Source organism: Cydia strobilella, chromosome 14 (assembly GCF_947568885.1).
Source record: "Cydia strobilella chromosome 14, ilCydStro3.1, whole genome shotgun sequence".
NCBI classification, from domain to species: domain Eukaryota; kingdom Metazoa; phylum Arthropoda; class Insecta; order Lepidoptera; family Tortricidae; genus Cydia; species Cydia strobilella.
Window position 1 is genome coordinate 13,047,065 of NC_086054.1, and position 21,589 is coordinate 13,068,653.

At 37.3% G+C, this 21,589-nt stretch overlaps 2 protein-coding genes across 2 annotated transcripts in view; both read right to left on the reverse strand.

The window, feature by feature from the left end:
• LOC134747281 (uncharacterized) overlaps positions 1-21,334 on the reverse strand; it is a 183,297-nt gene extending 161,963 nt beyond the window's left edge. Inside the window, exon 1 of the mRNA XM_063681902.1 lies at positions 20,526-21,334. Within this exon, the coding sequence (XP_063537972.1) occupies positions 20,526-21,090 (565 nt within the window). The 5' untranslated portion in view covers positions 21,091-21,334. The remainder of the gene's footprint in view (positions 1-20,525) is intronic.
• Positions 1,356-3,587, reverse strand: LOC134747482 (alpha-(1,3)-fucosyltransferase C-like). The gene is made up of 2 exons (XM_063682102.1): positions 2,935-3,587; positions 1,356-1,626 (listed from the first exon to the last, which is right to left on the reverse strand). The coding sequence occupies exons 1-2, from the start codon at positions 3,483-3,485 to the stop codon at positions 1,356-1,358; spliced, it is 822 nt and encodes a 273-aa protein (XP_063538172.1). The 5' UTR covers positions 3,486-3,587.
• Positions 21,335-21,589: the final 255 nt, after the last annotated feature.

Sequence of the window (21,589 nt, forward strand, 5' to 3'; positions counted from 1 at the left end):
GAAAATTACACGCGTGCTTTCTTTGACTTCGTTTTTGAGGTAAATTAGTGTGGAATCAAAGAATTTAAATCGAAATACAAGATGCCTATGTTTTTACGAATAAATGATTTATGATTATGATTATGTTACATCTAAATGGAGTTGTAAATGATAATCAGGAACTATAAGAGGTACTTAGTTAGCTAATTTTGTTTTTAGGAACCACAAGAATAATTTCAGAGATAGCAAACTAGCTTCTGGGTTAAGCAGTTTGCAGCTATTTTATTAAAATAAATGTTAATTAATTATGATTGCAATATAAGGTGTATTCGTGTAATTCAGACTACTTCAAAATGTCGACTAATTCCGAAACTTAGAGTCCTTATTTGGAATTACCCACCGTTCTTTTCTTTTCGTAATTACTCGAATACTCCTTAACTGGTTATATGCTTCCAAAGTTATCAATTCTCTTAACGAGTAATTTAACTTATCATACGTATAGCCTATTTAGGATAAACGATAATATCCACATAATATCCCACGTGTATTAAATTAAGTAGGCAAATATTGTGCTATCTAAGAGTATTTTTGCTGAATGAAATTATTCACCTTAAACTCGTCTCCGGTACCTATACTTACTTAACTCAAGTTTTAATAATTTTGTGGATTGAATCCTTTACCCTAAACAATATGATAGCGCCAATTGTTTTCAATGTTCTTTAGGGTAGGGTTGATATGATATTTCAATAGATTAATTTCTTAACGTCGTATACATTCTACAAATAATCAGAACAAGTAAACTTTTTCCTATTCCAAATAAGGTTCATATTTCCATAAAAGAAATAAACACATCGATTTAAGTTAAATGTCAAGATTATTTTCTTCCGGAATTTCGTGACAAGAAAATGTCACTGAAACGATAAAAGGTCATTAATAAAGAAAAGGATTTCTACATAAGTTTAAGGGCAATATGTGTACGTTCATATTTAAAATATTTTTCGGTAAAAAAGTACATCTCTTAATTTTAAGTCAAAGTTGGAGCATTATTAAAATGTATTAAAAAGTGGGTCCTAGAATAATAACAATATTTTAATTGAAGGTACCCACTACATCATTTAATTATTAGCAATATTTTTTTCTTGTAACAGCGGTTAGCCAGCAGTATCAATAATTGAACAAAATGAAACATAATAACTGATATATTCAAGTATGAATCAATATTTTATTTACAAATAACAGTACAATTTCATGTTACCATATTCATTCGCGATGTTTTGCTCGTAGCCCTGAGCTGCACTAAACTTTATCATTGTAATTTAGTAAATAACCCTGTATGTACTAACAATAGCTAGATTAAGTCAATGTTTAAAAAAGTATTACGTACATTTAATTTTACTTGTGCTACTGGACTCCCACCACTCTCTCAAATGCGCGCTAGAATTAGAGTAAAACAAAGCCCTATCGTTGAGAAGACTGCAGATTTGGCAGATCCCGTCAAACTCCTCTCGTTTGTGGAATGTGTAGAAGTTCCTCCACTTGAAGAAGCTTCGGTAAACGGACGGGTTGTTAATGCTGTAGTGGACGATGGCGGCGATTTGCTCGGGGGTATGGAGATGGGCGTTGATGTAGGACCCTGGAGGGAGGAACCTGAAAAGTGAAGTTGGGATTAACCTTTATAAAGGCTTATAAAGTGTACTTTTAACCGAGTAGAGAAAAGGTTATGAATTTAGCAGTCCATGTGTGCATGTTAGCATATGTAATATATTTATGACGCATTTTTACTAACTTTGTAAGCGGTTTATATTTTTTTACAAAAAAAAATAGTTGCGGTAAAGTTTTTTCTAACGTTTTGATCGTTAGCTAATAAAAGTAAACATTCATTCGAAATGTTTATACACTGAAATCTATCATGCAATGTCCAAATATCTATGAAATGTTGACAGTTGCAATATCGAGCTATATGTTGTACAGTAAAACAAATAATATTTTACACAACTTTTTAAACTGACCGAAGAGCTGGCGGCTTCCTCGCACAACGTATCAGCATTGCGATACCTACAGCGAGGAAATGCCGCCAGCATCCTTGGTACAATGCCTCAAGGGGCTATTTTAGATTTAAACTAGTTATTAATTTCGTTTACGTAGTACCACTGTATATCTTGTAAGTAAATAAAGAGTTTAAAAAAACTTAGTAAAAAAGGGACAGAATATGATTATGAGATTAAGATTGGTGGTGCATAGAGGTCATAATTATTATTATTACTAAAAAGCGATTTCATCCCATTGTAAACTAGTGCTCAATTCTTGCATACGCTAATGACATATTTTATGATGCAAATTGAATTGGGTCGTACGCTTGCGGCAAAAAGACTGAATTTTAATTAAATTATTTGGTTCTTGCTGAATGCAGACACATTGCGATTACTGCGAATAAAGTCACGTCATAAGCAAAATTGTGTTTTCATAAAAAAATATTATGGGTCACCTGGACGTCGCCATGCACATTTATTCCATTTTTACTGTACTTAAACATGATGTTTAGGAAGTAGAATCACGTTAAGACCTATGAATAAAGTAGTTCCTATTTATAACTGTTACAAAATTTAAGCTATTTACGTCAAACGGTTTCTAATGAAAACGCCTATAACCGATTTACCGCAGAGATACAATAAGTGCTTCATGAACAATGTTTTGCTAAAAAGCAGCTGGGGATATGGAAATAAAAAAGAGTTAGACCAAGAAAAGTTTGCAGAGATTTTGACAGCACACGCAGTGCCAGTGTTACTTATACGTCATAATTTCATAGAAGTTTGAAGTTTAAAATAACACCTGCACAATATCACCTCCTACACTCCAAAATAGCACCTCCTACCTTTATTTACATACTTCGTATACAACTAACACATTGGTGTGACAAGAACTACTAGATGGTAAGATAAAAGATGAAATACTTACTTGGTAAGATCAGCTCTAGCCCTAATAATAGGCACAGCATTGTTCCAATACGCTTTCAATACTTTGTCCGTAACATAGTCCTGAGCCGTCCCTGCAGTCACCAGAACATAGTAATACTCCCTCGCAATAACTGCACCACTGCCTGCCAGCGGATAGCTCCTTTTACATCCAAAAACATCCAACTCTTCTGCATGCACTTTCAAAGCCTCTCTTAATTTACTAGCAAAGATTTTTCCTTCATTATCTTTACAGCCTTTAACGAGCATAGCAACAGCTTTATTTTTATTCTTAAACTTCATGACTTCTTCCAGCTTTAAAGATGCTTTTGGCAAGCTCATTGTCCATTCAGCATACTGACTAGGAGCGACAGCAGAGTCGTTCATATCACGCACCACAAAAAACGGACTTACAATATCCGAGTTCAGTTTATAGGACCATGTGTAGTTGAAAAAGTTATCAGCATATGGATTGCAGACACGTACTTGGTCTGATGGTTCCATGCCGTAGAATATGTATCGTTGATTCTTTGGTCTTGATGGACGCAATGACATTTTAGATACATCAGTCACATTTATGATCACAGCGTCAAACTCATGTTTGTCACTTAGCAGATTCTTATTCGTTGTCAAATAACACAAGAAATGCGGGCATTGGTAATCTAAAAACAGTTTTTGGCCTTCTGTATATGAAGATAACTCTGGATTTTTCGTCTCCAGTAATATGTACTTCAAGCTTTGATCGATCTTTTGGGAAACACTCTGCCGATGTATTCTTTCTTTGGCATTAAATAATTGAGCTTTATGGAGAGAATAAAACGCCAATATTACATACATAATTAAACCAGAGAAAGTAAGTATAAAGAATAATTTTGCCACTTTTCTTGACTGTGAAATGATCATTGCGGTGTCTTAACATGGATTGCAAAGTATGACTGATGTCTGGAGATTGCACACAACCGATTCTTGTAAACAAATAAGTTTGTAACAATCAAACGAAATGCGTAAGACTTTGGTATTTCTCCTCGGGTTTCCTAGTAACTACCGTGATATGTTGTGATTACAATGAGAGATTAATTCTAGGAATAATGTGAAAACAATAGGGGGTATTACTGCAATGTTCTGTCACCAGAGTGCAGCACTAGCCTCTTTAGTAAACCATAGAGTACCTTATACATAACCTTTAACAGGTTTTTGACAAGTTTTCAGAGATAATAAATATGACATTGATGCATCAAGGCGGTTTGTTTATAGAGGACCTACCGGGAAACGCGAATCCAAAAAATTCGCTATCTGCCTCTTTATCGCTCAAATATGCAAGTGACAGGGATGTTAGATAACGAAATTTCGATTTTCTTGTTTCGCTATAGACTCTCAGATTGTGGTAGTGGCGCCCCCTACGCAGAGTTTCGCGTAATATTCCCTATTTTCATGGAGACTGTATAAAGGAGATAAATCTCTATGTACGAAAAGTGTCCATCAAAAAACAGTAATTAGGCGGCGCCACCATACACCGAAATACTACCAAAAACAACCCACGTAATTTGGTCGGGTTATTTGTTGCCTTATATGGTTCATGTTATACTCATGTCCCAGAGCCTAACTAGCGCCACCGGAGAAATTAGGAACTATTATTTACAGCTGAAAGCTGGTCACTTTTGCAATAGTTCTGCCATAAGAGATTGTCATCCTTTCTATACCGTCCATACCTATTTTGTAATAATTTATATGATGGTGACATAAAGTGTCAATGTGTCATTACATACGTAGATGCCAAATTAGATACAAAATGATTTTTTGTTACTGTCGGACCAAGATAACTGTATGATATTTGCAATAACAAATGTGACAATGTCATCATTAATGTCCAATTTCTACGAAAACATGAAAACTACTGTGACGTTTAAATGACGCTCGTCACTTTGTTCTGTTCAAGTAGGTGCAAAAGTGGTTATAAAAAAAATAAAAAAATACGGGTTCTTGTAGTATAAGTAATAATTAACTAGTAGAGTTAGACCAAGAAAAGTCTGCAGCGATTTTGATAGCATAGATACGCAGTGCACGTGTTATTTTAAACGTCAAACTATCTATAATATTCTATAAATTATGACGTATAAATTACACCTGCACTGCGTGTGTTATTAAAATCGCTGTAGACTTTTCTTGGTCTAACTTTATAAACTTATAAACTGAAATAAATAATGAAGTTTATAAGCTTTTTTTAACAATTCTACATTCTACAATAATATTTTCGACACTTCAGCATCTTGCTACTTTGAAGGGTTAAACAAATAAAAAATAAGGCAGAATTAACTCATAAACAAAGTAAAGGCCAGCATACGCCTAAGGCAAACAGCGAGCACTTTGGCGTCAAAGGCGACAGTGCGCCGAAAAGCTCCCATTTTTTTCCTATCCATCGATGTCTCCCTCTATTTGCTAAGACCTGTTTCGTTAGAGGCGGTGCGCGGCTACATAGTCAAGCAATACGAAATATTTCTCCAAATAGGGAATATTACGCGAAACTCTGCGTAGAGGGCGTCACTACCACAATCTGAGGGTCTATCGCGAAACAAGAAAATCGAAATTTCGTTATCTAACATCTCTGTCACTCTTGCATATTCGAGCGATAAAGAGGCAGATAGCGTAAACTCTGTAAACAAACCACCTTGATGCATCAATGTCATATTTTATTATCTCTGAAAACTTGTCAAAATGTACAGTATGTATAAGTTACTCTATGGTTAACTAAAAAGGCTAGTGCTGCACTCTGGTGGCAGAACATTGCAGTAATATCCCCTATTGCTACACATTACAACTTTAGTTATTCTTCTCAACGATCGTTCATCCATTTTGTGCTACATATGGAGTATAAAAGCATACATCCATATCTTTATCTAACGGTTATTAACAAACAGTTAAATTTTATAAACCTTGATGTTACAGACGTGTCGCCATTCTCCATATTCCTAAATGACTAATTAGGTTGGGCAACGAATGCTCAAAAAAGTTATAGAGGGAAATGTTTGGAACACAATTCTGGACATCGTAACTTTGTTCGGACTAGTTAGGAGGTGAACATATCAAAAGTCCCCGGCCGAAGCCCTTGAGCCGGGAGGGAGAGGGGGTTTTAAGGTCACATTTTTCGGTTTTTCGATTATATCTCGGAAAACATGCGTCTTAGCGACATGGCCAAAACAAAATGAAAGTTAATTAAATTTGTTACAAGTTTTATTTAGCCAAGTTTTTCGATATCTTGTATAGTTTTTGAGATATCCGCTCTTGAAAGTTTATATAGAGCTCTCAATTTTATCTTGATATCTATATCAGTAAAGCTGCTAGGCCGTGTTTGGTATCGTTTTTGTATAAATCGAGGGTGCTGAATTCATTTATGGCTACACTCACCCCCGTGGCGCTTCTCTTCGGTTTGCTCCAGTTAAACTCCGCTTAACGTGTAACTTCACATCCAATAACTTTATTTAAAGTATTTAAACAATAAAATTCACCGCAACACAATCAAATCAACCGCACAGAGCTCTGACATTTTCTTTCTTCTTCCATCAAATTCAAAATTTTGTTCCTTTTATTTTGGCTTCTGCTTGTGTTATGCGCATGCCCCAATCGAGATATATATATAGGATAAAAGGTGAGAATGAAAGAGATGACAAAAGTGGCATAACAAAATAATTTAAGGATGCGTTCCGAATAGTATGGTATTAAAAACTAAACATATGGTATCACATTGACACCATTCCGAAGTAAAACAAAATTTTAATAAATACTTTTTTTTACTCTTCTTTACGCTTAAACCGCTGAACCGTTTCGTTGAAATTTGATATAGAGATAGTTTGAGTCCTGGGGCAGGATATAGGATAGTTATTATAACCAAAATCATCTTTTGAGGGTGTAAAAATTGGGGTTGAAGTTTGTATGGGGAATCAATAACCGCTGAATCGATTTAAATGAAATTTGGGATGGTCTACATGTTTAATTTAGTTGAAAATGATACCAAACATGACTTTAAACCTAAACTTATACGTTTTAACCTCAGGAATTCAGCTTTGGCGAAGAAGCTGAATTCCTACCACACCCCATTTAAAGGATGATTTTTGAGATAAAAACTATCTTATGTCCTGTCTCGGGACTCAAAATATCTATGTACCAAATTTATTTTCAACTAAATCGGGTCAGCGGTTTAAGCGTGAAGAGTGGTTTAAAAAAAAGGTATTTGTTAAAAATTTATATGTTCTTATTTCGGAGGGGTGGTGTCAATGTGATACCATTGGTAGAAGAGCCGGCAGTAAAGTTTCGAACCAACGTGATACCGCGATGAGATGCACAATGGTTTCCCATAAAACTGATGCTAAGTCCGAATTTGATAGTCTGCCACGGCGGAACTAGCCGAAAGTACAAAAAAAATGGCCACTTCCGGTGCGAAAAAGGGGGGGTCATTTAACCCATCTGATACTGCAATAAAAGCTATGGCATCAGTTAGAAATTTACTGGTAGATACAGGAAAGCGAAATCTGCCAGTATGATTCCTGCCGGAAGTGCTTGGCATACGCTCTCAAAGGTGACCATCGGGACCCCTAAATTAACCCATCTGATACCAGCATGAAACCAATTCCAGTCGGTAGATATGAACCTTCTCTTCAGGAATATATAAGTCTGCCAGGGCGCTTTCAGCCGAAACACCTTGACATACGAGATTATGTGAGCAACATCCGTGGAACCCGTATTTTGGAATTGTACAGATTACAGACATTTTAATTATTGCAGGCTTATGATTTATTACCTAATGCTTATATTTGTATATTTTTATGCCATTAATAACATATATTTCAAATTTATTAATATACACAATATAATTTGGGCATTAATTTAATACCTGCTCACGGCTTTGTACTTCTTTGTTTGCCTTATAAAGGTGCTAACAAATTAGCTACCGATATCTTTACAGTTGATAGTAATCGGCTCCTGAAGTATATGTAAGTATGAAACATTATAGGTTTTATGATATTATTTTGAGAAAATTGGAAAACAAATTTGCTTTGTAAAAAAAACTGTTAATGAGATAATTAAATGAGACCTCATTGAACAGATTCTAAAACCTCTTTTAAATATAAAACTTAACTGGCCACTTCACGCTGATAAATCAAATGACACGTCGACAATGACATTTAAGACAAACAAGCAGTTAAATACATGATGATTATTTTTTTAGATAGAATTATAGTTTATTTATTTTGTTCGGTAAATAAAACAAAAATTATGAGAAACTTTCTTAATTTCTATTAAAAGTTAATTGTTCTAGTGTAAAGTACCAACCATCTCTGTAGCTAATTTGTTAGCACCTTATATATAAATAATACAATAATTTCAAATTACAATATCCTTTATTTACCAAAATGAACAAAATTATTATTATTACATACTTATTGTAAACGGGTGTAAAAAGACAGGATTTTCAACGTCAAGGACGATTTTTACCAATAATCCAAATATGAACATTTTAAATCATTCTTAGGGTTCCGTACCCAAAGGGTAAAAACGGGACCCTATTACTAAGACTCCAATAGATTATATTCTGTTTTTTATTCCGTAATCCGTAGACTAAAATGACATTTCATGTGGTACTAAGAAATGTCATGTCTTACATATGAAACGTCATTTTAGTCTACGGAATAAAAAAACAGACCTTAGTTATCTCAATTTGTAGTGTTATAAAACAACACCCTGAATGTTAAACTACGTCAGTTTTGCGTCAACGTCAAGAAATGTAGGGGAGAGGTGGGCATGACGGGATACTTAATGTTTCAAGTCTAATAAAACTGAAAATGCTATTTTTTTTAAGTTTTTGTTATTTTTATTTTTATCTTTGGTAATCAGTCTTTCATAATCAACACTTACTAGGAACTCTCTAGTTAGATAATAAAATTAAAAATAAATTAAAATGGCCAAAAGTGCCTTCTCTCCATCTTGCCCCCCAAGTATGGTAAGATGGGGAACCCCTACGGGACAAGATAAGAATGATTCATATAAATATTATATTTAGGGCCTAAACAAAACTTAAATTTTTGGCTTTTGGGTCCATCGTCTGATAACTTCTCACGAACTGTTTTACTTTTATTTCTTAAGTCGTCTGAGAGACAGAAAATGTGTTTACAGCTAACATGTACCCCATCTTCCCTTGTTAATTTTATTGTTTGTTGGGTTAATTTTATTGTTTGTAAAAATTGACATGTAAATGTGCCCCTGTGGCCTATTTGCTGAATAAATGTTTGATGTTGATGTTGATGTTGATGTTGAAGAATAAATAAATTCAAATCCGCAATTCTTCATCAGTTTATCACTTTAAAACTACGGCCGTCAAGATGTACCCCATCTTGCCCCATTTGCCTAATGAAATTCGAAAGTTTTTTGTAAAATAAACCGTACTTGAAACCAAACAAGTCCTTAGCTGTTGGCGTGATTGCTGGGCCATAGGAATAAATTAACAGTATATATGTGCTGGTGATAATAAGAAAACAAACGCAAACCACATAAAACACAAAAACCGGCCAAGTGCGAGTCGGACTCGCGCACGTAAGGTTCCGTACCATAATACCATTACGCAAAAAATGGCAAAAAAGTCACGTTTGTTGTATGGGAACCCCACTTAAATATTTATTTTATAATGTTTTTAGAATCATTTATTCATCAATTGTGCATTACAGGTAATGAATACAGGTGTTATAAACAATTAGTTATAGTTTGTTATAACGGCAACAGAAATACATAATCTGTGAAAATTTCATCTGTCTAGCTATCACGGTTGATGAGATACAGCCTGGTGACAGACGGACAGACAGACAGACAGACAGAAAGCGGAGTCTTAGTTATAGGGTCCCGTTTTTACCCTTTGGGTACGGAACCCTAAAAATAACAAGGAATATGGCAAAACCAGTTTTTTTGCAAATAAATAATTAACGACACCATTTGTCTAGCCGGTCACTGTGCGAACTGATTGCTATGATGGCGACGCATCGTCATGCGTTAACGGGATTCTGATGGTTGGTCAGTCGTGTCGCCATATAAAGCCGCTACCCCGTCTTACTCGTCTTGCCCCTCTCTCCCCTACATAAGATAGTGATTAGATACACCAAATAGGTGAAAAAACGCCTCAAGCGTAAAAGAAACCACCAAAAATCATTTTATGTCGCATTACAAGCCTGATTTAGCTATGAATACTAATACCCCCTTATTCGTAAAACTTTACGAGCCTGAATTAGTTAAATTATGTTTTATCCTTTTCTTACAAATACATAAGTCAAAATGACAGACAAAGACAAACGATTCATATAGCTAATTCAATGACTATTAATCATATTAATCACATTATTTAATTTATTTTAACTTAATTTATTATAAATATGTGTTATTAATAACGTAATAATATACAAATATAAGCATAGAGTAATAAATTAATAAGCCTGCAGTATTTGAAATGTCCGTAATATGTACAATTCCAAAATACGGGTTATACGGGTACCACGGATGTTGCGCCACATAATCTCGTATGTCAAGGTGTTTCGGCTGAAAGCGCCCTGGCAGACTTATATATTCCTGAAGAGAAGGTTCATATCTACCGACTGGAATTGGTTTCATGCTGGTATCAGATGGGTTAATTTAGGGGTCCTGATGGTCACCTTTGAGAGCGTATGCCAAGCACTTCCGGCAGGAATCATACTGGCAGATTTCGCTTTTCTGTATCTACCAGTAAATTTCTAACTGATGCCATAGCTTTTATTGCAGTATCAGATGGGTTAAATGACCCCCCCTTTTTCGCACCGGAAGTGGCTATTTTTTTTGTACTTTCGGCTAGTTCCGCCGTGGCAGACTATCAAATTCGGACTTAGCATCAGTTTTATGGGAAACCATTGTGCATCTCATCGCGGTATCACGTTGGTTCGAAACTTTACTGCCGGCTCTCCAACCACATAAATACATTTGGAACTCCCGATTTATACAAAAAAAACCGGACAAGTGCGATTCGGACTCGCCCACCGAGGATTCCGTATTTTTTAGTATTTGTTGTTGTAGCGGCAACAGAAATACATCATCTGTGAAAATTTCAACTGTTTAGCTATCACGGTTCATGAGATACAGCCTGACGGACAGCGGAGTCTCAGTAATAGGGTCCCGTTTTACCCTTTGGGTACAGAACCCTAAAAACGGTACCAACCACGGCCTAGTAGCTTCACTGATGTAGAATAGATATCAAGATAAACACGAAAAGAAAGAAGAAAAATAAAATTAAAGAAGAAAGATAAAAGAGCCCCAAAACTTCCAACATAGGACATCTCGAAAACTATACAAGACTTCGAAAAACTTGACTAAATTATACTTGTAGCCAATTTACTGAATCTGAATCTGACTACTATAAAATATCGTGACGGCATCGGACAATTATGGACACATGCCCAGCTCTTTGCATGTAGGACGTGGAGTCTTCGGCAAATATGGACATCGCGTATGAAGTCAAACAAAATTACGTATTCCATAAAAATATACCCCTTTTGAGGCACGTGACAACTGAGAGGCTGCCTTCACACGACACTTGAAGTCATATTTATAGTTTTATAAGGGGTGACGTCTAAAGAGGCCCACTGACTACCAGTCCGCCGGACGATATCGGCCTGTCAGTTGTTCGGAGCTGTCAAAATTGTAACTGACAGGCCGATATCGTCCGGCGGACTGACAGTCAGTGGGCCCCTTTATACCTCGAAAGTGACGTCTTCAGACCGTGACCTAACTCGAAAGTGAGGTATGTTCTTACAAGCGTTATTTATTATGGCAATAAAATCGTCATCACGCAGCATGTACCTATACTAAATCTGATCTATAGGTATTTCAGTGCCCTGTTTATCAAAGCTTGTAGCTTGTAATACAAGCGGAACTTACTTTTTGACAGCTTTTGTTAGAAAGGGACTTCCACTTGTATTACAAGCTAGAAGTTTTTGATAAACAGGGCACTGGTCTGGTACGAATTACACAGAAATAAATTCTTATTTTTATCCTTATTTATTTATTTAAGCTTTATTGCACAATACATGAAGGTACAAAAGGCGAACTTAATGCCTTAAGGCATTCTCTACCAGTCAACCAATGGGTTAAACCAGCCACCACCACCACCACCAACCACCTTATGTGCAGAGAGAGATTTAATACATAGAAATTTGTTTGCAGGGGGGTCACCTCTCTGCAGCTGTGCCTACGTCGGTAAGGGTTGTTTATTAAGTTATAATTTTATGTGTGTTCGTGACTTTAGCTCAAAACTACTAAGCTCGAGATATCAAACGAACCATCTTAACATTACAGCCGGGCTGAAATAGGTTTCATTTTTAACCAATTTCCAAAAAGTAGGTTCTATAGGAACGAACATTTTTCAAATCAATTAAATACATCCATACACTCTTATCTTCTTCTTAGTATGAATGAATCTGTATTACCTAATTATAAATGTATGTTTCCGTTCACCCTAATTAACCTCGTATATTAATGACGTAATCAAATATTTACACCAAGCAGAATCCCAGCCGTTCGCAGCTACCACAGCCACAAATAAGCGCTACGTCACAAATATTCGAAGATGGCGGACGCACAGGCATCCAGGGCATCGCTGGTATTCCGCGAATTCGGCTGGAATTCTGACTTGGCATGCCAATCAGCGATCGTTGCTAATAGTGGCTACGGTATAGTTTTATAAGTAATATAATTTAATACATGTCACTGACAGGCCGATTTCGTCAGTGGGCCCTTTATGAGGAAGTCATTTTCGGTGTAGGTCACTTTCTGAGGACGCCTTTGACATACGATTGCTTTAATGTCCAGCATACAAGATGTTTTTTAAGACGACATTAAGGGGAAATCTGATTTCCTAAAAAAGGGACCTACTTCACCTTAAGGAATACCTATATTAAAACCTTCAAGAAAAGAGCGTATTCCCATCTTAAAGGCCGGCAACGCACTTACAACCCATCTGGTGTTGCGGGTGTCCATGGGCGGCGGTAATCGCTTACCATCAGGTGATCCGTCTGCTCGTTTGCCTCCTATTTCAGAAAAAAATAAAATTTAAAAAAAATTTAAAAGCTTTTGACGACACTCCTCGGTACGGAGTTGAAATATGTCGAGCGTTCTTTGACTTAAAATACGTGAGTGACCCGTTTTCAATATATAGGGTCTCTATTGTTTCCCATAAAGTTTTAAGTCGTAATGTATTGTTTGTCCACATTTTCTTTAGTCATAATTTGTTTTTTTTTTTCAGAAACACGTAACTTTTCAGGGTTGCCATAAAACAAACCTATCTATATTAGGTTAACCTAACCTTACGAAAATCTTGAAAAGTAACTATGACTAATGATAATCTGACAATCATTACATTATGACTTTTAATAATTATGTCAAACAAAGGGAAATTAATTACTAAAATCGTGTACATATTTTCACCTGCTAAGGCAGGCATAGTAGGTATTAGTCGTTAGGTAACCCTTAACGCACGTGCAATTGTATGTATATGTATTTATCCTTGCTTATTCATATATTTAATTATATATAGTCATAAGTTATAATTAAGCATATTATTATATTATGCATGTAGAAGTTTTACTTCGCTCAAAAGTTACGTTTCTTTATTGGTTTTTTTCTCTCACTGCACCCACCTTGACGCTTTTCTGTTCAGCCCTATGGTTGACTTGTAGAGAATGCCTATAATGGCATTAAGTCCGCCTGTTGTACACTTCTTATGTGCAATAAAGTTTAAAATAAAATAAAATAAATATTTTAGTAGTTAGTTGTCTATCTATGTACCTATAGGCAAACAAGCCTGTTGTTGCACGAACATTGTTTCCAACGGATAGGAAGTTATAAATGACAATTCGTTGGTCCGCATCCCGTTGTTATTGTTGTTCTGTATTGATAGCGGGAAATAAATTGTGTATTCAACTTTTGGCTTTTTAAACGACTTCCAATAGCATAACAATTAACACAATGTCTGTTACAGACGGGCCGTCACGACCAGTCTAGAATGACGCTTAGCGCCACTTGCACCATCACACTAACCCGGGGTTAATCGGTTAAACCTGGAGTTACCATGGTTACCAGTAAACGCGTTAACCCAGTGTCATATTGTACTGGTAACCATGGTAACTCCAGGTTTAACCGATTTACTCCGGGTTAGTGGAATCGTCCAAGTGGCGCTTATAGTATTTTTCAAACAGAAAGGTACTACGCTGATAGATGTCGTCTCCATAAAATTTATAACCTAAAAACTCTAATCTCGCAAAATTGTATTGAGATGTCATCTATCAGCGTACCCTTCCTGTTTGAAAAATACTATAATGATTATTGAAGTGTGCTAAACATTGAACTATTACTAACTATGGCGGTCAGCAAAATATTATCGGCGCGTCGATAACTTAGTATAGGTTAGAGCACGCGCTGATGCGGTTAAGATAATGTCTGTACCGCCGTAGATTAGAGATGTATAAAACACTTGATTATGATTTAATAAATCAGTCTAATTCTACCCGTCAACGGTACCTTTTACTCACCCAGACACGTTCCTCTAAGTCTAAACTAACGTATCAAAGCGGCACAGAGAACCAGTATTTTGCGCCATGAGTTGCTGTCGTTTTGACAACAAACCATAGAAGCGGAGCGGGAATCTCGCGATCTGAACGCGTAAGCGCCATGAGTTCTACGACGCTTACGCATTTTGCTCGAGTGGTACAGGTTGCGATTGCGACAATTTTATTGTTTAAGTAGTATGGCTTCTTTATAGTAATAATAACACAATGGTGCTAAAGGGAAGCTATTAGTATATAAAAATTGCATGAGTGCGAAAGAGGCAGACTACAAATGAAATAAGTGTTCCGTGAACAAAGTTTTGTACGGAACACTAAAAAACGTGACTAACTGTCAAGCTTCATAGCGGCGGCCCATGATTAAACCATATTAAAATTCAAAATAAAAACTACAATTTTGCATTACCGCCCTCTTAACAATTACCATTAAAAGTTGCTTCCAGAAATATCAGAGCTATTCAATAGGGTATTTGACTGTATTTAAAATAAATTATTTTACATAATGTATGAAATAAAGCACCAGCTGATTAATGAAGAAACGTTGACAGCAGTTATTAATAGACACAATTTCTATTTAAAAACCCGTATAATATATAAATAGTAGGTAATTTGATTATGACGTCACATGCTAGTGTTTCATAATATACAAATTCCATAGCAGCAAAATCGTTTTGACAGTTCGAAAAAGAAACTGATTTGAATAGTAGTCAAATACCCTATAACTGACAGTCGACCATAGTTTCTAAGAACACAAAATAGATCATATTAATTGCCGTGAAAGTAATTAACGCTTTCACGAGTTTCGTTAAAAACTGAGTCTGCCGCGACTGCAAAAGGCGGGACGACGTTATACATGACTGGAACCAAGAAATTTATTAAGTAGACTTAAGCGGAATATAAATATAATATCGTCTTCGGTTACCGCGATAGTTACTCATGAAATAAAACTATGAAAAACGGACGCTGACCACGCGGACCACGAACGCTGTAAAGGGTTCGAAACGTCGGGATGTATTATAAATTCAATATACGCTATATAATTTTATTTTTATTTTTATTGCAAATGTTTTGTATGTTTTAATTATGGATCAATGTTATCTGGATTAAATGATTACTACTAATAATCCATTTTCATAGTTTTATTTCATAATATAAATAACTTACTGAAAGCTGCGAAACATTCATTTTATCATCATACCACTATAAACATTGTTCTCATTACTATGTATCATTTTCCGAGTCTAGCTCTTAGTATGTAAAGTCTTGTTACCCACAATATAACGGTGACGGTATAATACTCTTTCAGTTTGGGTGCACAAAAGAATTCCTATTTAGCGCCAAACCGAATTTACCGATTTAGTTGCGGTTTTCTTTAAAGGTTTGGATGTCAGGAATGATTTTAGATACATCATTAATTTATATTTATTACTCGTTCCTTCTTGCATTTGCCGTCCAAGCGCGAGCCACGAGGCAACATGTTGCACTAATTGGTTCGCGGGAAGATGTTCTCAATCTATGGCGCTCTGGTATTTGCGTTGCTTTTCTTTCCTTACTTCTTTCCACTCTGTTTAAAGTTCATTCCAAGGGTATTTGTCAAATAATAGGCTTAAGGTGTTTGACATGAGGTTGTTTGAGTTTGACTTAGAAGCGGATTTCTTTCAAACTTAGTATACAATGATTTTTATGTCAATGTGTGTTTCAGGTAGGCGTCGATGTTATAATTCTTGCCTGTAGTTTTTAAATTAATATTATTTTTAAATTCATACTTATGACTGGTTCTTTTTCTCATGCGCCGTCCTAGTACGAGCCGCGAGGCAACATCTTGCACTAATTGGTCCGCGGGAAGATGTTCTCAATTTATGGCGCTCTGGTACCTGCGCTGCTTAGCCTTTATCTGACTCTGAGGAAATCTTACTTCTTTTCAGTTTTAAGGGTCACCCACATATGCCCATCGGGTCGTTTTCGACCCACTGCATAAAACTCACTCCTATTCATTCAAAATTTGTAAGAGAGCGATCCCGTAACATAATAGAGTTCAGACCAAAAACTAGTTCTGGGCCTATATGGGCTAAGGAAAGTGGTATTTTTCAAGGTAGAGACACTAGAGAATCATCTAACTAAGCCTTCAACGACGTCACTAATAATTGCTTGCGATTTGATCGATCGATTGAATTCGTTGCACCATCTTAACCGGCAATTATCTAAATTCACATGCAATTTGTGGCAATATGAGTTGAGCGCCTTTAGATGTATGACAAGTTGTTTTCCCTTGTTGACTGCTTTATTGGTTTTTGGTGGCGGGATCGAGTGAAGGTATCACGCAAAAACGCATCTTAAAAAGCCGTTACCAGTCCGCCGGACGATATCAGCCTGTCAGTTAGAACAAAAATTTGACAGTTCCGAACAACTGACAGGCCGATATCGTCCGGTGGACTTGTAATGGGCCCCTTTAAGGACATTGATAAAATAGTGTAGCGGGAAATCGTATTAAATGAGATCGTATTAAGCGGTAGCGTTATTACTGGTATTTAATTTACTCGTACACGTCCCACAATAGCTTACATCAGTGCATCACGAGTATATCACGATTGTGGGCGACACAATGAGCCCTAATCAATCCGGGTGACCACACTCCTGCCCGACTTGGATTACTCGATTAAGCTTCTAGATTACAGGGTTTAACCCTTAAGTCCATAGCGGCAACATACTTGCCATCATACTTAAAACAAAAACGCCTCTCTACATTAAGAATTACGGTTCGAAATCGAATGACTATAGGAAGGAATGTCAAATGGTTTACGGGTTAATTCATTTCTGCGTCTTGGTTTATCGTCGTTTAGAGATTCATTTAAAAATCGATAATCAATGTTACCCTAAAAATTTAAGTTTACCGGTAATTGCGGGATAATAGGTTTCTAGTAGAAATAAATAGCTAAGTTTTTAAATGGAATTTAGTTTACGTACTAGCGAAGTACGAGTAGCAGCCCGCCCCGGCTTCGCAAGGGTTATACAAAACCTTAACAAATTATATACCTGAACATTCCTCAAGAATTTGATAAGTGAAAACCGCATGAAAATCCGTCCAGTAGTTCTAATTTATCACATAAGATAATTGTATTTATGCATTAGTTTTATTTTAGTATTATAGTTTATAATATCTTTAAGTATCTTACTGTTTATTTTCCCTGCAAGTGTTTCTCTTGCCCCTTAGTAGTTTATTTTAATTCGAAAAGAAAATAGAGCAAGCTGAAATGTTGTATGTACAATTTCTACTGGCTCCAATGTCTTTGTATGACTTACAATTTGTAGAAACGAAAACTAGTACCAGACATATGTATGTTGCTTGAATGTTCGTGTCAAACTTCTTTCGTGTTCTTTTAAAATATGGCAGCGGCTAGAGTCGTGCGACTCTTAAGATTTGTGACGTTTTTAACCAAAAGGTACCACATTGTCGCTTGTTGATAAGGTTGATATCTAATTGAAGCTATATGGAAATAGCGCCTTACTGACAAGCGACAATAAGTACCCTTATGGTTGAAAATGGCACATTTACAATCGGGTCGTCTACTTAAACACATCGAAGGCAGTGATTCATCGCACATTGTGGCTGGTCTGAATACGGACAAAGGTGTCTACGGTTTAGATTAGCTCGTGTAGTTTAGATGCGGCGTTTCAAGCATTTATACTATAAATATTAAGTTAATATTGTTTCTTATTTGACCCCTCTCCAGAGCCCACAACAGGTAAGTAAATACAAACGCCGTACGCACGAACTAACGATAAAATAGCCGATTTTAATTATGTTTGTTTCGTTGCGTCGTTAAATGTGTGATGCCTAAAGACGGGTTTCTACCAGTGTGCGGCACTGTGCGGCACAAGCAAATATCCTTTTATGTACTGAATACAATAGAAAAATACTTGTGCCGTACAGTGCCGCACACTGGTGGAATCCCGCCCTAAGAGATGCACGCAGTAAAAAACCGGCCAAGTGCGAGTGAGTCGGGCACGAAGGGTTCCGACCATTACGCAAAAAACGTCAAAAAATCACGTTTGTTGTATGGGAGCCTCACTTAAATAATTATTAAGAATGCAGTAAAATCATTACTGTCCTCCGGCCTAGCCACGCCCGTAACCAATCAAATCCTTCCTGATTTGAAAGTCAAGTTCACATTGACACTTACCAGTTGAAGGCAATTTGATTAGTTACGAGCTTCGCTAGGCCGGCGGACAATGATGATTTTACTGCATTCTTAACGCGAACGAACTATAGTGTGTGGTAGAACTCATGGATGTCTTGTTCAGCATTTGTGTTCGCATTATATGTAATTAAATATGAACCTGAATAAACTGGTGTCTCTTGAAAGCCGGCGCACATTAAAAGATCAAATATTTTTGTATAAAGTATTAAGAAATTTAATTGACTCCCCTTATTTGTTAAGTAGACTTAGCTTTAAAACTCCCCGCTTGAACACACGGCGTAGCGATAAATTATTTTGTATTCCCTTTACTAAAAAGAAATACAAATCAAACTCCTTTCTGATAAGAGCTTGCAGATTTAATAATGATATTTTCTCAAAAATTGATATATTTAATGACTCCTTGTCTAAATTTAAACGTCAAGTACTTTTGGTTTTAAATAAACAAACGAATTAAAGACACTGTAACTTTACACTTAATTGCAAATGTAATGTATAAAAATAGTTTTATCTTCATTAATTTAGCCCCTGTCCAAATTCGACCCTCGTTGTTAATCTTTAAGTTTAGTTATCCTGTATTTTGTTTTTCTTTAATGAGCTATTAAGTGGTGGCAACTGTCCTGGTTTATGAATTATGTATAAGACACTGTCTAAAGGACGCATATCATTTCACCGGTAAGCGTAAGTGGAGGGGCCCGAGCGGCGACACCGGTTCCGATACTATTAACTGCGCTGCGCGCGATCGCCATTCTAATTAACTGTGGTCAGTACCAATAGTAGCGGATGAAACAACAAACTCACTGCCTCTGGATCGATACGTCAGCGCCCTGCCAACTGAGCCACCAAGACCTCATCCATAGTCAGCAAATCTTCGCACTAATTATGGGTCTAGGGGACCCTAACGACCTCTACCGTAAGAGCGTTACACTTCTTAAACGGCCACCGAGTCTAATTGGAAATTCACCAGTTACGATGTGCTACTCATTCTAAAATATTTTTTTACAAGCAGAAACGTCTACAAACGATGCTATTAAGCTTAAAATAGAGGTCTGTTATTCTAAGACTAATGGCGATTACGCTCCATCATCGCCGATTAAGCCCTCCACACGATCGGGATCACCTGCAATTGCTCATCATGGCCAATAGTGTAGAGGAGCCATGAAGTAAATACATCGGATGCATTGCAAAAGTAAAGGTAATAAATTAATGCACGGCATGCATAGTAATTTCTTTCTTCGCAACTTATGATTGGAAGCGGAATACTAGTTGGGAGCGCCAACTTTACTCGACTGTACCTTTAGGTATAACTAGACACGTTTGTATAATATGGATAAGCTTTTAGAGTCTATTCGGAAAGAGAAGAGTCGTGGAATGTATGGGGCCCAATACGTTCCACAACTCTTTTCTTTTCGAACAGACTACGTATATATACCTAGTATACTACGTATATATATCGTTTTCGATGATAGCGGCTCTAATGGACGTTGTCCAGCGTGAGCCCTAATGTGGCTTGCCAGGCAATTTGGTCTAGCTTTTACTTTTTATTCTCTTTATTTATCTTTCATCTTAGGCTAGGTTTTTATAATATGGATATAAAAGTAAAATACAAAAACACTTATAAAACATTACAAAAAATATATAAACACATTATAAAAAACCTAACCTAGGGTACCGCCGGCAGCGGGGCAAGGCCCAAGCTGCCGGTGGTCAGGGCCGCAGAGAGAGGAACCGGCGGACTATCCGCGCCGTGTCCAAGATAACCGCCTTCTGCATCTGACCCTTGATCCAACCACCTAGCGAGAGTCTCTCAAGGTGTTGGTCGAGACTCTTCGCTATGAGACCGTTCGCTGAAACGACTATCGGGACAATGATCGTCGAATCAACATCCCACATGGCGGTTATCTCGTGAGCCAAGTCTAGGTACTTACTGGACTTGTCCTTCTCGGCTTTCACGAGATTCTCATCATGGGGGATGGTGATGTCGACGAGCACGGCCCGGCGCTGCGATCGATCTATTATCACAATGTCAGGCTTATTGGCTACAATAGTCCTGTCAGTGATGATAGATCGATCCCAATAGAGCGTGGCACGACCATTCTCGAGAACTGGCACAGGTAAATACTTGTAGTACGGTACTTCGCAGTCCACAAGGCCGTATAGAAGAGCAAGCTGCTGGTGAATAATCCTGGCTACGAGATTATGTCTGTGCAAGTACTCGCCGTTAGCAAGATGAGAACAACCGGAAATGATATGCCTGAGTGACTCTCCGGGACGGCGGCATGCCCGACAAATGTCGACCGTACCGTCCTTCAGGATATATTTCCGATAGTTGTTCGTCATCATAACTTCGTCCGCAATTGCACAGGCAAAACCCTCGGTTTCTCCGAAGAGGTCCCCGAATCGTAACCAGTTCACCGACGCGAGCAGGTCTACATCGGGTCCCGTGAGGGCCTTGTAGAACCGCCCGTGTAGCACCTTACTCTCCCATACCGCCTTGCGGCCCGCAGCACTTTGTACCACAGGTTTGTGCCAGTTCTCGTTTGCCAAGGAGAGCGGCGTGAAGTGCCTGTCCACTGCCACCACATCACGATGCATCCCACACTCGTTGTTAAGGAAATAATTTCTGAGATTGCACACCTCGCGGTTGTGGAGATCTTTGGCGTTAAGGAAGCCTCGACCTCCACACTTCCGTGAGATGTACAATCTCATAACTGACGAGCGTGGGTGTAGCATACGGTGTGTGGCGAGTAGTAGACGGACCCTCCGATCCAGGGCGTCCAGCTCGGTCTGAGTCCACCTTAGTATGCCAAAGGAGTATATGAGTATGGGCATTACCCAGGCG

Bases quoted from the DNA above. Each gene is read 5' to 3' on its own strand.
- LOC134747482 (XM_063682102.1), bottom strand. From the start codon at position 3,485: ATGTCATTGCGTCCATCAAGACCAAAGAATCAACGATACATATTCTAC. The intron at 1,627-2,934 runs GTAAGTATTTCA...TTCACTTTTCAG, and splicing joins GCTAGAGCTGATCTTACCAA to GTTCCTCCCTCCAGGGTCCT.